Source organism: Cuculus canorus, chromosome 6, assembly GCF_017976375.1.
Source record: "Cuculus canorus isolate bCucCan1 chromosome 6, bCucCan1.pri, whole genome shotgun sequence".
Classification (NCBI taxonomy): Eukaryota; Metazoa; Chordata; class Aves; order Cuculiformes; family Cuculidae; genus Cuculus; species Cuculus canorus.
Genome location: NC_071406.1, coordinates 9,751,121 through 9,767,210, shown reverse-complemented (window position 1 = coordinate 9,767,210; position 16,090 = coordinate 9,751,121). Strand labels below are relative to the sequence as shown.

At 39.9% G+C, this 16,090-nt stretch overlaps 1 protein-coding gene across 2 annotated transcripts in view; it reads left to right on the top strand.

Moving 5' to 3' along the window:
* The first annotated feature begins 1,166 nt into the window (after window positions 1-1,166).
* The window catches only part of CCDC93 (coiled-coil domain containing 93), a 47,597-nt gene continuing 32,673 nt past the window's right edge, over window positions 1,167-16,090 (top strand). Inside the window, exons 1-6 of one of the 2 annotated variants that reach the window (XR_008450383.1) lie at window positions 1,167-1,412; window positions 2,504-2,617; window positions 4,352-4,446; window positions 7,258-7,369; window positions 11,407-11,505; window positions 12,845-12,901. Coding sequence is in view for 1 of the 2 variants with exons in the window: in XM_054069948.1 (XP_053925923.1) it covers window positions 1,371-1,412; window positions 2,504-2,617; window positions 4,352-4,446; window positions 7,258-7,369; window positions 11,407-11,505; window positions 12,845-12,901 (519 nt within the window). In the remaining variant the exon portion in view is untranslated. The remainder of the gene's footprint in view (window positions 1,413-2,503; window positions 2,618-4,351; window positions 4,447-7,257; window positions 7,370-11,406; window positions 11,506-12,844; window positions 12,902-16,090) is intronic. The other variant, XM_054069948.1, reaches the window with a different exon arrangement.

Below are 16,090 nucleotides of genomic sequence, written 5' to 3'. Positions count from 1 at the left end.
AATGATTACAAGTAGCAGGTTTTTATACATTGGATTTATACATATGTATTATATTTCTAAAAAAACCCATAGTAATATAGTAATTTTCTAATAGTAATTATAATAAGCGTCCTTCTCCTTGTGAATGCTTTCCACGGTCCTTTATCAAGTCTAAGGTTTGCAAAGCAGCCCCTTACTCTACTTTGTTGCCATCTGGCCCCCTTTGAAGTTTCCATGTAAGGTTCAAAACAAGGGTTATCTTGACTTCCCATCTTTTTTTGGCTCCTGAAGTACTGGCCAGACACTGGTCTTCTGCAGTCTTCAAGCTTCCCCATTGTTCTATTCCTCAAATATCACAAAAGGAGAGGACTTTACTGCTCATTAACTCATTAACAATTAAATTAAATATTAGTATGGACACGGCATTCTACATAGCAGCTCAGCTCGTATTGGTTTGCTCAGGGGTACAACAGCAGGCCCAGGGATGTGATTCTCCCTCTGTACTTGGCACTGGCGAGACTGCACCTTGAATCCTGTGTTCAGTTCTGGCCCCTCACCACAAGAAGGATGTTGAGGCTCTGGAGTGTGTCCAGAGAAGAGCAACGAAGCTGATGAGGGGCTGGAGAACAAGTGTTATGAGGAGCGGCTGAGAGAGCTGGGGTTGTTTAGCCTGGAGAAGAGGAGGCTGAGGGGAGACCTTATTGCTCTCTACAACTACCTGAAAGGAGGTTGTGGAGAGGAGGGAGCTGGGCTCTTCTCCCAAGTGATAGGACATGAGGGAATGGCCTCAAGTTGCACCACGGAAGGTTTGGTTTGGATAACAGAAAAAAAATCTTCACTGAAAAGGTTCTCGGGCACTGTCAGAGGCTGCCCAGGGCGGTGGTTGAGTCACCATCCCTGGAGAGGTTTAAAAGATGGACAGATGAGGTGCGTAGGGATCTGGTTTAGCAGTGAACAGGTACGGTTGGACTCGATGATCGCAAAGGTCTTTTCCAACCAAACGATTCTGTGATCCCATGCTGGCGAGAGGCCTCAGCCCCCCTGCAACAGAGAAAGAAGGAAGGGCGCACGGCACCATGGCAGAGGGAAGCGCCCCGGAGCAGGCGGGCGGGGGGACCCGGGGGCGCCGCCTGCAGGCACGGGGCGGGGCGGCGCTGCGCTCCGTGCGGGCGGTCACATGAGCCGCCGGGGAGCCGCGCAGCCCCCGCCCCGCCATCCCCGCGCACCCCTTTGGCCGCGAATGGCACGGCCCGGATGCGCTTGTACGCAAGGAGGGCGCGGGCGAACCATTGCGCGGGGGCGGGGGAACCCGGCAGCCGCCGGCTGGGAAACACCCTCTTCGGCCGGGCGGACGTGACAGGCTGGGCGCAGGCTGCCGGCGGCGGAGGGCGATGGTCGTTCCGAAGGGGCAGGAGCGGCAGGGCTCCCAGGAGGTACCGCGGCGGGGCCGGAGCGGCAGGGCGGGGAGGGCTCTGCCCTGGGATCGGGGGGAACGGGATGGGGGTGGGGGGAGGCACTGCCTCGGGATTTGGGGTGATGTGGGGCACGGGGGGGCTCTGCCTCGGGATGTGTGGGGCACGAGGGGCTCTGCCCGGGGTGTATGGGGTGATGTGGGGGGCTCTGCTCCGAGTTGTGGGGTGATGTGGGGCACGGGGAGCTCTGCCCCGCGATGTGGGGCGATGTGTGGGGCACGGGTGGCGCTGCCCCGGGATGTGGGGTCGCAGGGAGCCGCTGGCCGAGGTCACCTTCCATGCACCGTTGCATTTCCCGGTCCCCTCTGCTTGCCAGGCTTTTCAGGTTTCTGTTGGAGGGAGAGGAGGCATCCCTGGAGCAGATTTTGGGGGACAGAGGGGAAGGTGGGGGGTGCCTGCAGCCACTGAGGGGACAGTGGAGCTGGGGGAGCGTCTCCCCAGCCCAGGAATGAGGTGCACGGATGCGCTGTGCTTCTAGGAATCCGTGTGCATTCGTGGGGATGTGGGGGTTCATCCCATCAGGTGGGGACAAAGCTCCCAAAGGGTGCTGTGCCGTGAGGCTTGGGAGCACCGGAGCTATCCAGGCTGCCCCTCAGAGCTCAGTATTTCTCGGTACTGTACTTTTTGCTTAAAATTGCATTACCCTAAAAGTGGAATTCCATGTATATTCCTTCTTCTGTGTTTGTAAAAGCCTTAATGTGAAACTTACGATTTTGTAAGCCCTGGAATTGAAAGAAATGTGCAAAATGGAGAGTAAATTAACTGTCTTATGGCAATAGGAGCAATCTGTCTGGCTAGAGGCAAGCAGTGGACCAGGAGCTTGAACGGCAAAAGCAGATTAAAGTATTTAACTGGGCGAAAAGAATGTGATGTTAAATCCATGTAGGAATTCATTACCTATTTCTTTAACATCTTTAAATGAGCAACCAAGCTGCTAATCAAAGTCAAGTTTCTCTGTGATGTGTGATCTATGTTAAGGTGAAGTTTGGAAAACGCTCATTTGAAGAACAAAAGAGAAACACAGAATTCGTATTGCATTGTTCATTTGTCAGGTTGAAACAAGAGAAGATGAGGAACAAAACATAAAGTTGACTGAAATTTTGGAACTGTTGGTGGCTGCAGGGTACTTTCGAGCAAGAATCAAGGGGCTATCACCCTTTGACAAGGTAAGACCAATGCAGGATTCTTAAAAACCTTCTGTAAGTATAAGACGATTACAGATTTTTTTATTCAGTTTAGCAGTTCTAGGTTACTTAAAAAAAAACCCAAACAACAAAACACTTGCAGCCCTTGAGGCTTTCGTATGCAAGTAATTCTGCAAACGACCCAGTTCCAGACAGATAGTACCTCCCCAGTCTTGCAAGGCAGTTTTGTGGAGCAAGGCCTGTTAGTTAAAGAAGACTAGTTGATGATGTGCTTTTTGTGGTCTTTACAGCCTGAGTTAAAGTCATATACAGGGAATATTTCCCCCCTCTCAGCTGCATTTGGAATAGCTGCAAAGAGGTGATACTTGAAGGTAGCATGATGATTTTAAAAAGTAGTAGTCATTAATGAGAAATGAGGAAATATTTGTCTTGAGAGGCTCTGTGTAAGAATAGAACAGTTAGCATAGTGTGATTATTTTGGGAGTGTTTTTACATATCTTTAGAATGTCATGTGTGTGTTCACCTTTCATTGTCCTGAGAGGAAGTATGTGATGCTGACAGTGAGCAAAGTTCAGGTTGAAAAGAAACTTCTGAATTGTTTTAGTGCTGACTCTGTGAGAAATTCCTGGACCCAGGTTTGAAAACACGGAACTATTGCAGTCTTGAAATGGACTTTGCTGCTTCTTTGATCATAGCACAGCCCTACCTTGCAATACTGTTTTAGTTTCTTCAGGCTATTTGGCCTTAATGACATTACTGTTCAGGAGGTTGTGCACACAGACAAAAAGGAGTTTCAAGGAGCCCGCCTTAGGATACAATATCATTGAGTTTATATGTAGAAATGGATGTATCAGGTTTATACTTGCCTAAATGTAATTGTGAAGTTACCATTTCATGACAGTGCCCAATCTTTACCAAGATGAGGGTTGCTATTGAAAATGATCTAGCTACTAACATAAAAGAGATACTGATTAACTGTTTCAGATGGGAATGTGAGAGGGCAATGTGTTAGAAAACACTGTATAGAACGCCCTAATTTGTTGTGTGGTGTTGATAAATCAGTCCACATTTTAATCCCTTTCTGCTGTTTTTTGCCCCTGCATACGTTTAGTCTGTCTTGCATATATTTACACAATGTCGCATTTAAATATTTACACAATGTTGCATTTAAATATTTACGTAATTTATGTAAAGTTGATGAAATAGCATCGCTATTTATATGCCTAAATATCTGTAGGAATAGGGCCTGAGACAGACATTTCTACAGAACTGGGGATTTCGATTACTGTGCTGATACTCTGCCTAGCACTTGGTGTTGCATGTGTCAGCAAGTGAAGAATAATAGTAGCAAAGGTATAGAGAAAGGTAAATACATGAATACAGAAATTATGATCCTTGATAATACTTTAACGTGGTCACTTTTTATAGATGATGACATTTAATGTACTGTTATGTTTTATCTGGTTTTTTTTAATCCAAGAGCTGTTTCAAAACTTAGGTATAAAGCTAAGAGTGAAATTTCAAACGTTACTAACTGCTCTGGGTTTCTTTCTGTTTTCTTGTCTATGCATATATTATGTAGAAGTTGATACATGTATTCTATCTGTATGTATTTCAGTCTCTATATAAAAGAATGCTGAGGATGGAGAAAGTATGAAACTGTAGTTTCTGAAATAAATAAAGCCTTTAAGATATATTTGGTTTTACCTCTTCAAATTAAGATGAAACTAAACATCCTGTTGCTCTTTCTACTAGGTGGTAGGTGGCATGACGTGGTGTATCACTACTTGCAGCTTTGATATCGATGTTGATTTGCTGTTCCAGGAAAACTCTACTATTGGTCAAAAAATGTAAGTTGGTTAAATGGCAAGTGCGGTATTCTTTTTTCTTAGAAAAGAAGAAGCGGGGAGGGTGGGGGGTGAAGCTACCTGATATTTGCTTCTTTGTAAGAAGAATATGTAGTCCAAGTTTCCTGCTTTTCAAGACCACCCTCTTGCAAGCATTTCACTGTTTTCTGGGTTTATTGGACTGTAGTTCCACAAACTATAAAATCAGAAAGACACTTATTTCAAAAAAAGGCAGTTCTGTTCCCTTCTGAGCTGCCATGTGCTTAGGTCCCCACTAAGCAGTGAAAGCATTTCTGTGGCTCCACATCAAACTGGAGTGGGAACTGGTCCCTATTAAAACCTACCAAAAAAATAAAAAGGAAAATAGTTTTAATGTGAATCAGTTCCTGGATCAGTTCTCTGTGCAGCTGCACAGATGCTTGTGCTGGCACAAAGGGATGATGCAGAGGCCAGAAGAAAGGGTAGAGGGAGACTGTGCTGCTAGAAACTGGAGTGCAGCATTAGAAGACCTTTCTTGAGTACTCCACGTCTACAGTTTTGTTGTGTAAATAACCTCTGATTCTCCTCTGTGGTTCTGGGTTGGAATTGTAGGCATCAGCAAGCAGAGTGCAAAGTATGGCACTCGTCCAAACAGTTGCCTGCCCCATTCTAAGGAAGAGTTCCTTCCTAATAGGGACCCAATGAAACCATTTTGGTTCGATGCATTTCTTGTGAATGGAATTTGCTCATGAACCAAATAATTCCTGTATTGTGGAGGTTGTAAGAATTGTTTCTGGTGATAAAGGGAATGCATTTTAAACTACACTATTTCTTTATGCATTCCTGTGATAAAAGAGCCATAATTAAAGTTTCCAAGAAGTAAGGATAACCTGTCCATTTACAGTTGCATGAAGAGACTTGTTTGCTCAATGTAGTCAAAGAGAACATCTTTCTGTGCTGTCTTCTTTAACGTCATTTAACAAGATTGTAACACACTTAAAAATAAAGATTTGTGGTTATTGCCATTAAACTTGGGGACACTCAAATCACCATATATAACTAACCACAGAAAGCGTTGTTAAGTGCACAGAATTTAAACAGAGATGGGAATGAAGATGTGGTAGTAGCTTTTGTAATTGTGGTCTTTTTTATCCTTAATAACAGCAGGATAGGAAATAGTTAAGTTGTTCTGTTAGCTTTCCAACTGCTGGGTGCAAAATGGGCAAAACAAAAACCAGGCTGCTGTCCCAAAACAGCAACAATGATTTATTTATAAATCTAAAGTGTTCAGTCTCATACCAGCATGGGCTGTTTTGATATTCATATAATATTTATATTGGTGGTGGCTCAATGCTTCTGTGGTGTTCTCAAGATAAAGAAAAGTTAAGTTGTGTTTTTTCAGTATTATTCTGAAGACATTTTGATCGTGTCCTGTTATTTAGTTGCAGATTTGACATAAACATGAAAACATGTATTAGGAGAGGATCTTGTGTCTATTGGCTAAATAACTTTTCTTTTAATTGTGTTTGCTTTGATTGTGCTGACAGATGCTGCTTTTTTTCATGCTGAAGAATATTACTATAGTATGGTGCTATAGTGGAAATTGCCTTTTAAGAATTATGTCAAAGTATTCACTTCTCTTAAGAAGTATAAGTTTTCAGGCTCTGTTCCCAGACTTTAGTGTCTGTCTCGTTTCTTTTGCTCTCCTTTTGTTCTTCCAGAATACCAGTTGTCCATTTGGGCAGTACTGAATATCACTGAGGTCAGTACTGGACCACTTAATTTTCCTTTATGGAAAAATAATTTTAGTTTTCCCAGGTTGTTTTCAGTGCTGACAACTGCTTTAAAAATATGCTTAACAGCATAGGTGGAAAAAAAAAATAATAAATATCTTGCCCTAACATAAGGGATTCAGTGGAAGTGGGATGACGTTCTTGTACATTAATCCTGTGTGTTAGGGTAATCCTTTGGAATGAGATGGTTGCCAGCAAATTCAATTTTATTCACTTCAAAAACATGTCAAGCACATGGTATGTCTAGCTTGTAGGTGTAATATATACTTAATCTCATAAAGTTTCAGTAGCAATGACAATTTATATTTAGAGAATTCTACTAAACATTTTTAAGACCTTACATTTGATTATGGACTTGCTTTGAGTGCAGATCTTTTACTTTATTGTGCTTCAAGCTATTGTTTCCGAGGGGCTATTTGTAAGGACTTGTGGGGATACGACCAGGGGGAACAAGTACAAACTGGAGAGGGGCAGATTTAGACTAGACATTAAGAAGAATTTCTTCACCATGAGAGTGGTGAGACACTGGCACAGGTTACCCAGGGAAGCTGTGGATGCTCAATCCCTGGAGATGTTCAAGGCTAGGTTGGATGGGGCCTTGGGCAGCCTGATTTAATGGGGTGTCCCTGCCCATGGCAGGGAGTTTGGAACTAGATCTTTAAGGTCCCTTCCAACCGTAATTGTTCTATGATTCTGTGATTCTATGATTATAGTATGCAAAGGTGTTTGTAGATATATCTTATGTAGACATCTCACCTGAAGATATGTGTAGGTCTTAAAATTATGTGTCATATTATGATTGAAATCACAAGCTAGGAGACTGCAAGAGGGGTTTAATCGCTTCATCATAGACTGATAATATATACGTAGTACAATGTCAAAGCGGTTTTGTAAGTGAAAGTTTAATTACTTTTCTCAGCTGTATGTGATAGAAGCCACCACAGGGAACCTTGTAACTACTAACTGCTTGCAAAAGTAATTTTTAATTTAAAAAAGAAAATTGTAACGCATATACGTGTGTGTTTTTGTTGTTTTATAATAGTGCCTTAACTGAAAAAATTGTGTCAGTATTGCCAAAAATGAAGTGTCCTCATCGTTTGGAACCACATCAGATCCAGGGACTGGATTTCATTCATATATTTCCTGTTGTACAGGTAATAATTTTTGTGGTGTATTGATACTTTGCTGAAAAAGGCCGTAAAATTTGCATCAAATTTTTAACAAGGATCTATATTATTGTTTCGCTTTGTATTTAACTTTGGAGTGAATAATCACAGAGTAGTAGTATAAATGAATGTTTTTAAAGAATGGAATGACGTTATGGCTTATAGAATTCTGCAGTGTTGTTTGATCCGCGTTTAAGAAAAATATGAAACAGAGTCTTTAAATTCTTTGAAATAGAGTCAGAGTCTGCCTTTTGTGGAATTCATCTACGTAAAGAAACTAAAGTTTTAAGCTTGTTACAGAATCTGATAGTCTACCAGATTGGGAAACAGAGCAAATACCTTACAGCCTGTGTTTAAGCTTATGGAGTAAGTTATGCAGATAGTCACTCAATCAAAAGGAATAATAAGGCAAAAGCCAGTTGGGATTGTTTCTTTAAGCAAAATCCATCCTTGATTCATATCACTTTAAAACTGTCTGAGTGTAAAAATAAATTGTTCTGACATGTGACCCCATTGCTGTGTATTCGTTGAGCAACACTAACTGACCATGTGCATGCTCATAGTTCTCCATTTTATTAAGGCTTAAGCTAACACATGATGTGTTCCACTTCAGTGTGGTATCTTAAGACTCTTTGGTATGTTGTTAGCATTTTTTGATTTTACTTTCATCTGCACGTGGAAATGTGTCTTTGATAAATAGGGAAAATGAAGACTGTTAAGCAAGCTTCTTTTTCATTATCTCCTTACCTCCTGCCTGTGAAAGAATTTAACAAGCAAGAGCTGGGAATCTCAATTCCCGTTTGTTAGAAGTGGGGAAAACTTCCTGTTGTCCCTTTCTTGTTATCTCCTAGTAGGAGGCTCCTGAGGAAAACCACACGTAACTGCACTTCCCACAAAAAGTTGTGTGGTGTGAGCTGCTGTTACACGATTTTCAAGCTGTGCTGATCTTCCTAAGGTGGAAAGACTATCTTTTTAATGTGACTTTTTCTACTTCTAAACTTGTATTTTCCTACTAGAAAAAAAAAATCCCAACCCAAGTTAATTTCTTGCCCTCACTTGATCATAATGATGATAAGGAATGGTTACATTTATCAATGTAAGACTTCTCTCACAGAAAAATAATTCCTCTTCTGAAGTGAGAGCATAAACTATTATTCTGGCTGTAAAAAACTGTAGCACTTTGTATTATTTTCTCTAACCTGCTTTATCAAAAATCGTGATTTGGGATATTACCTCTGGAAAGGAGAAACTTTAATTCTAAGGATGGAGGAAATAGTCTTCTGAATTTCTCTTGAAAGCAGTGATTCTCAATATTAGTATCTGGCCAGTAGGTGGTATATCAAATCCATTCTTGGTGAAAAAGTCTTTCTTGATGATCTTAGGTTTTTCTGTGTAGAGGATTTTTTATTTTTTAGAAATTGTGGATCTCTGCCAGGTCCTTGTGAAGTTCTGCCAGCTCCAGATACTGTTGGTTCCTCATTTTGTCCCAGCCAAGATAGGCTTTCAAGAAAATTTGATGTCACCAGTACACAGTGTTCTGAAAAAGCCTGTGTATATACTGTATACAGGCTGACCACACCATGGCATGTAGGGATTATGTATTTGATAATGACACTTTACTCAATGCCCTGTTAAACTCAAGATTTCACTTGCTATCTGTATATCTCAAATCAGTCCCCAGATAACACAGAAGCTCTTTCTCTGTGGGGTACTGTGTTCAAATAGCTCTTGCACTGTGCGAGCTTGTCTGGTGAACATGATGAGCGGAATTTAGATGAATCCTTCCCTACAGGAAGAAATCGGATTGAATTGGCTCACTGCCATAGACTGTAGCAAAACTTTAGAAAGAAAAAACTTTTTAAAAGACTAAAAAACATTGTAGTGGGCAGAAATGGTGCTGTTCTTCCTAGTAAATTCTGCTTATGTTCACAGAAAAGTATGTGCACAATCATGTGTTGAGATGTGCTTTTTATAATTTACAGTCTGGGTTTTCATCGCTCTTCTTGTCATCATCTTCCCCTCACTTTCCAGGGGTTCGTGGTTATAGCACAGGAAAGTGTTGCTGGTTCAAGCTTGGATCCCTAGATTGATCTGATCTCTTATGTGACCTCCTGCACAGCCTGTCAACAGCCCGCTAGATTTATCTTTTCCTACATTATTTAAAATGTACTTCAATCTCTTGTGGTTTGTTGTGTGGTCTTATAAATGTCAGAAGAAGTCTTTTGTCTTATACGGGCATGTGGTGATTCTTGAACACTTTGTAGGCTTGAAGATGTGTTTCTTCATAGTGTAGCTGTAGTTTGAAAATGTGATGTGTAGCAGAAAAAATTGATATAAATACGTATAACCTAGCTGTAATGGCTTTTACCTGGGCTACAGGCAAGATTAATGAGATGAGGTCATGTTCCAAGTGGTGTCTTCTGTCAGAGTATAATGGACTAATGATAGAAGACAGGTTCAGTGTTGGGTCCTCGTACTGAGGGTCCAGAACTTTTTCTGTTCAACTTATAATTGCTTCAAATTCAGCTCATCTCCTGACTGGTAGAGATGGTTGCTGTGAAGCATTCAAGCTTGCTTTGTAGACTGATAACCATACCATAGCCCACAGACTGTATAAAAGCCACTGTTTGTTTTAAAGTATGCTTCTAAGGGCTTCTTTGAAATAGAGAGGGAGGAACATGTTTGTGTGCTGAGTATAATCACATTTCTGTATACGTACTGTGCATCCAACACTTCTAAGAACTGAGGCATTTATTATTTGTGCAGTGTGGCCTGCTCTGTAAAAGGACAGCATTGATAGCTTTTGGAATACAGTAGAGATTTGTGGTTTTTTGAATGTAGATTGGGATGTACATATAATGTGTTGTCCTGGCTGATACAGCTGTGCTCTTGGTCTGGTGAGTTGCGAGGTGTGCTGGCTGTAGGCGAAAAGAGAAAGCCAAGGAATCAATATTCCTTTGCTTCGTGAACTACTGCTGTGTATTTTTCTATATTCTATATTGTTCTGTGTTTTCATAACAGTGTTATTAATTATTAAATAGTAATAACAATTAATGCTATGGATAATATAACTGTTTGGTGTGGTGAAATGTACTTTATTGAAACACATTTTTAGTTTAAATAGTAGATTTCTTCTGTGCTAGGATTATGCAACTCAGATTTTGGGAGGGCACTTTAGGCTTCTTTTGGGGGGGATATATTTCCTGACACACCATCCCCCCAAGCCCCCTTAAAGATGCAAGTTAAAGGGTGGTGTTTAAAGTGGCCCACATGCCTTTCTGTTCCACAGATGCTCTTTGTTTTCCTTTTTGGAATGATTTTATTGAAGATACAAATATTTAGATTACAGAAACTCATATTGGCAAAATTCCAATGGACTTTGCTTGTGCAGATTTCATATGTTTCTGTTTGACTTTTCTTTCCATATTACATTCTAATTAATTTCTTATACTAAGAGCAACCTAGTGTATGAGGAGTTAGAGTGCAAGCTAAATAAATGGGAAATCATGAAATATAATTACTAATTTTGCAATACACTGTTTCCAAATAACATTCAGAAAAGTGGTATTTTGGGTTACCAGGCTCTGCTCCAAGGAGCTCGTGGTGGAAGGCAATTTGATCTTTCAACTATTGAATCCCACTGTAGTATGCACAGGTTGGCTTGCTGAGGTTTGTATGATTCAATGCAGTTTAACAGGATGAAGAAAATTTAGGAGGATAATTGTAAAATTTTGGTTATAGGAAAAGCTATGTGTTGTTTTAGCTTATGCATTATCTGATTGCACTACTAAGCTTTTTAGTACATAGAGAAGAGCAAATGCAAAGTTTATAAAACAGTTAATGCTGAATAATTTTGTTAGGAGTAGGTTCCTGAGTTACCTTGTTTATAAATAAGTGTTCTTGTTTGTGTGCTTAAAATGTGCTTTTAGCTTTTATCATGTATTAAAAATAATTATGTGGTAGTTTGGTGTTTCCTGCTGTTATTCTTCCGCCTTTCAACTGATACAAACTTTACTTTTTTTCAGTGGCTGGTGAAACGTGCAATAGAAACAAGGGAAGAAATGGGAGACTATATCCGCTCTTACTCTATATCACAGTTTCAAAAAACTCATAGACTACCAGAGGTAAGAGCAAGCCAGTTCTTGTATCTGTTATGACATGTTAAATGCTTCAGCTTCACAGCTTTGAAATCAGCACAATATACCAGAGTTGCTGTTCCTGTCACTTTGCTAGGTGGCACATTATTAGGACAGAGTTTATAGATACTTGTTAACTTTTGCTTAATAGTTGCCTTAATTTTTCTCCAGTATTTGGTACTTCTCTGTCAGTCTGGCTTGTCAGGTAGCTCACTTCTGGAGTGGATATGGAGCTCTGCGCATGGAATCCAGGCTAACTATGTGACTGGAACTACATTGACTGAAAAATGCATTCAGAAACACTCAGTGCACTATGGAAAAGCTGATCTGACTAAATGAGAATCGATATGCTGTTAATGCTTTATAACTTGGGTTTTGGTTTAGAGTGCTCAAAGTCAGCTCTCGTCTCCCTGTACGCAACCCCCCAAATTTGTTCTTGAAAACTAGATTCCTAAAAAACTTCATTCAAAAGCTGAACTTGAGGAAAGACAGAGAGGGACAGGTTTGGGTTAAAAGGAAATATATTTGTCTCTCTAAAATGTGAGTGCCAGAGGAGTGAGAGGAGCGGGGTTTTTTTAGAAGTGTAGTGAGAAGTGTAATTTTGTGCTGTTTGAGTTACTTTAATCACATTCCTTCTCCTGGTAATAGTTTAAATGCTGTCCACTTCACAGTTATGTGCCCAGAAGTGTTGTGATCCTTTCTTCTTCCTTGTCTGCAGTTATGATAAGAAGCTTCCTTGGTGTAGGACTCAAATAAGCTTGGATTTGTGCCTATAGTGCAGAGCCATCAGTTCTGTTCATGCATATCTGAAAGCAATTCCATATTTAAAACCTAGAACTCAGGTGTTGTCTCTAATTCAGTAGCAGCTGCATTAAAGGTAGATGTCTGTAGTACTGGGAAAGACAGCCTGATTTTATTAGCCTGGAGTGGTTTGGAACTGTTTTTGTTTTATTTTTTATTTGCTTTGATGCTTAGAAGCTAAAATAACAGTTGGGGAAGCTTCTCTCTTCCACGCTAAGCCCATCCCCAGTTCATTTTTCCATAGTGTAGCCGTGATTGGAGGTCCCTGTAGTGGTCTGGGATTGTGTGTGTCAGATACCATATAAGCAGAGATCAGAAAGACTGCTTATCTGAATACGATTTTAAAGACCTACCTACCTGAGAAAAGCACATATTTCTCCATGTTACAGAAAATAACATTTCACCAAATAAATGGGCAGCTCAGTTAGAAACTGTTTGAATAACTTTGTTTGCTAAACTCATTTCAGTGGTTGAGATTTTATGTCCATTCCTGGTGTTTTTAATCACTCCCATTAATGTCTTGCAGGATGATGAATTTATGCAAAGAAAAGAGAAGGCTATCAAAACTGTTACTGATATCTTTGTAAGTACGTTAGTTTTTTATAATCAAGAATCAAGTAATTTAATCAATTTAGTAATTAAGTGATGGTGGTGAATTCTGTTTAATGCAGCCAATCCTGTGTTTTCTCATGAGAAGGTCCTAATTAAGTTGTGTATTGAGCTTCATTATTGAAAGACATCTCAAATGCCAACATATCAGATTGAAAACCTTTTAGGTGTACACTGTATGAGTAGGTAAATTGTATCAGCTGCCTGCACAAAGAGTGTGGAGTTCCATGCAGTGAAATAAAAGCCATGGGGTGGCTTCGAGGCTCAGCAGACAGTGTGTGCTTGAAGCTATCAGCATTGGTCTGTTTATCCTGAAATTAGTCAAAATGGCAGTGCTGTCCTAAATTTAAATGTCTGCATTTCAGAACTTATCTTTTTTACTTCTTGTAATTAGGAATGAAAATACACACCCTACTTTGAAGATGTTTTCTTCAAGTAGCGTACGTTGGTTTGGAAAGGTGGTATCATTTGTGCTTTTCCTCTTCAGAAGCAGATCTTTTAACTCTTGAATAAACTGTTTATATTCTTTGAAAGCTTGTTCATGAATGTTTCCAGGAGTGACATATAAAATACATAGCTTATGTCAGTGTCTCATACATGAATTCAGAAGCTGAGCTAGCAAATTGAGTTTCTATCCTTGCTTTCTCTCTAGTTCCCATATTTGCTTGCGACTTGGTCACTTCACAGTTTCTGAACCGTTGGAGTCAGGTTCACTGCCTTCTTTTTTTTTTTTTTTACCACCTTGATAAATTCACAGGTCAGCATCTGCAAAGTGATGGGAAATTTGGTTTTGCTTTGAGTGGGATATTTCCAAGGCCCTTCAATATAGAATTTCTGGGAAAATCAATGCTACTTCAGGTAGCTCTAGAAAGGCCCTAAACTCTTTGTCCATGAATAGAGGAGTTAAGCACCAGTATAATAAGCTTTGTAATAGCTTGTATGATGGACCAGACAAGTTATCTTGCTCTTTTGTCCTGGAGTTAGATATTTTTCCATATTAACTGCCCGAGTGATTGAATTACAGTATATGTTTTAGAAGGATGTTGCTCTGAAAGTCTCCAGGTGATGACCAATGCAAATCCCTTGCTAATCTAATTGAATAATTACTGTTGCTTTTAAAATTTCAGTTACAGTCTTTAACTTGTTCCCTGTGGTTTTGTGGGTTTTTGTTTTTTACTTCTTAGTGGTCTTACAATGAGTCTTTAACTGGCAATAGTTGTCTTACCAGTAAGATCTATTTTCCAGTTTACCAGTTAGCTCCCCTTGTAAATGGCTATTGTTTTGTTTGTGCACCTATATGACACTTCAGATTAGTAGAGAATGCAAGTCCATGTGAGAAATGTAATTCCAAATGACTGTTGTATCAAGTAACACTTGAAGTTCATTGAACTGCTTATTTTCAAGTGTCCTAATATTTCAAGTGTTTCAAGTATGTCTATTACCTGCATTGTCTTTAAGTACTGCTAAAGATTCCATATCCAAGTGGCTGATACCAGCCTTGTCACTGAAGAGACAGAAACAAAGCAATCACAATGCTGTTATGAGACACAGTACCTAGAATTTTTAGAAAAGCTATTTGATTAACAGTGATGAAGGAGATAATTTTGATTGCTGACAGACAGAGCTGGTTTCAAGGCTTAGTTTTTACGTTCTAATAATTTGTTTGATTTTTTCGAAAACAAAATTATTCTGTTTCATTAATGCATTTATTTGGCAGAACTTGTCTGAAAAGAAGGAATACAGCCTACTTTCAGTATGCAGTTATCTAGTAAATGTCGGGTCCACTCAAATGCCTCGTCCAAAGTTCCATGGTGCTTGTTTGAGTTGCCTTTTCCTATCCACCTGTATGCGTTCTAAAATTGATCTTTAGATCCCAAAGAGAATGACAAGGCAAAGGTGGAGGAGGTGTTTGAGTATCAGATTAGATATTTCTTTGCTAACTGAAGCCAGGGAACTGGTTTTCACTTGTACAGTATATTAAGGCTCTTCTTTAAAATTCATAGGTCATGGTCCTGGTATCAGATACACGTGTATCTACCTCTGTAGCTAAGGGAATAGTTCCATATTCAGGGTCCAAGAATGGAATGGATAATGGAAAGCAAGGAAAATAAGTTATTAAGCTTTAAAGACTATTGCATTTTACACCATTCAGCTAGCCTGTCTAAATATCTCTGAATATCTCTCCTGCCTTTGAGCGTGCTGGCTGCTCTCCCCAGTTTGGATCTGCCTGCAGGGCTGATGGATGTGTAGTCTGTCTTTTCCTCCAGTCACAGATCTCTAGTATTTAGGTGCTTCTTTGTGGTAGATAAAGTGTGGGCACTTGTTTGTCACTACTGTGGGTATCGTTAGACAAACACCTCATTCTTAAATGTATGAGCTCTCTCAGGATTATATTCTCTACAGCTGGCACCAAATCTTCTTAATGGAAGATTAGTTCATGAGAACCCTTAAGCCACCAAGGCACGAATGCAGTCTAGAAGAATGCACAGAACGAATTTTCAGGGGAGAAAATGCACGAGCTTTCCTGTGTATCCATAGGAACTGGGAGAAGGTGGCTTTAAGATGAAGGCTCTTTTTAGCAGAGCATCTTTAAATTGTTATACGCTGGAAGTGGAAGAGAAATCCACTTGCCCTGAAAGAGGATCAGCAGCTTTTAAAGATTAGGCTGTTGTCTGAATTCATTACTATAACTCTGGTCTAAGGACCTACCCTGCTTGTCTCAAGGGGGCAGTACAATGAGATTTATGGTCATGGTCAGGCCTGAAGGGTGGAAAAGGGAATATTAAATATCAGTAATGGGATTTGGAATAAGAACTGCTGCTGCTGAAAGGTGACTGTCTAGTGAATTGAGATTATCTTGCAGTGTTTTTTTTTCAACTACTCAATTATCTGATGCCAAGACTAATGTTTGTGGTGTGATGCCTACACTTAATATAGCACAGGTGAATAGAAGGATGCCATAAAAGCTATAATTACTTTTATGAGTTAAATTGCTTTTTTGTAGGTGTGCAAGTACATTTTGTGTGAGATTCTTGATTATAAAAAACTTTTTCTTGTGACAGGCAAGAATGTAGCAAGATTTAATAGCTGGAAACAAAGATGACAGAAATTCAGATTAGAAATGAAATAAAAATTCCAAAGGGTAACTGACAAAATTCAAGAG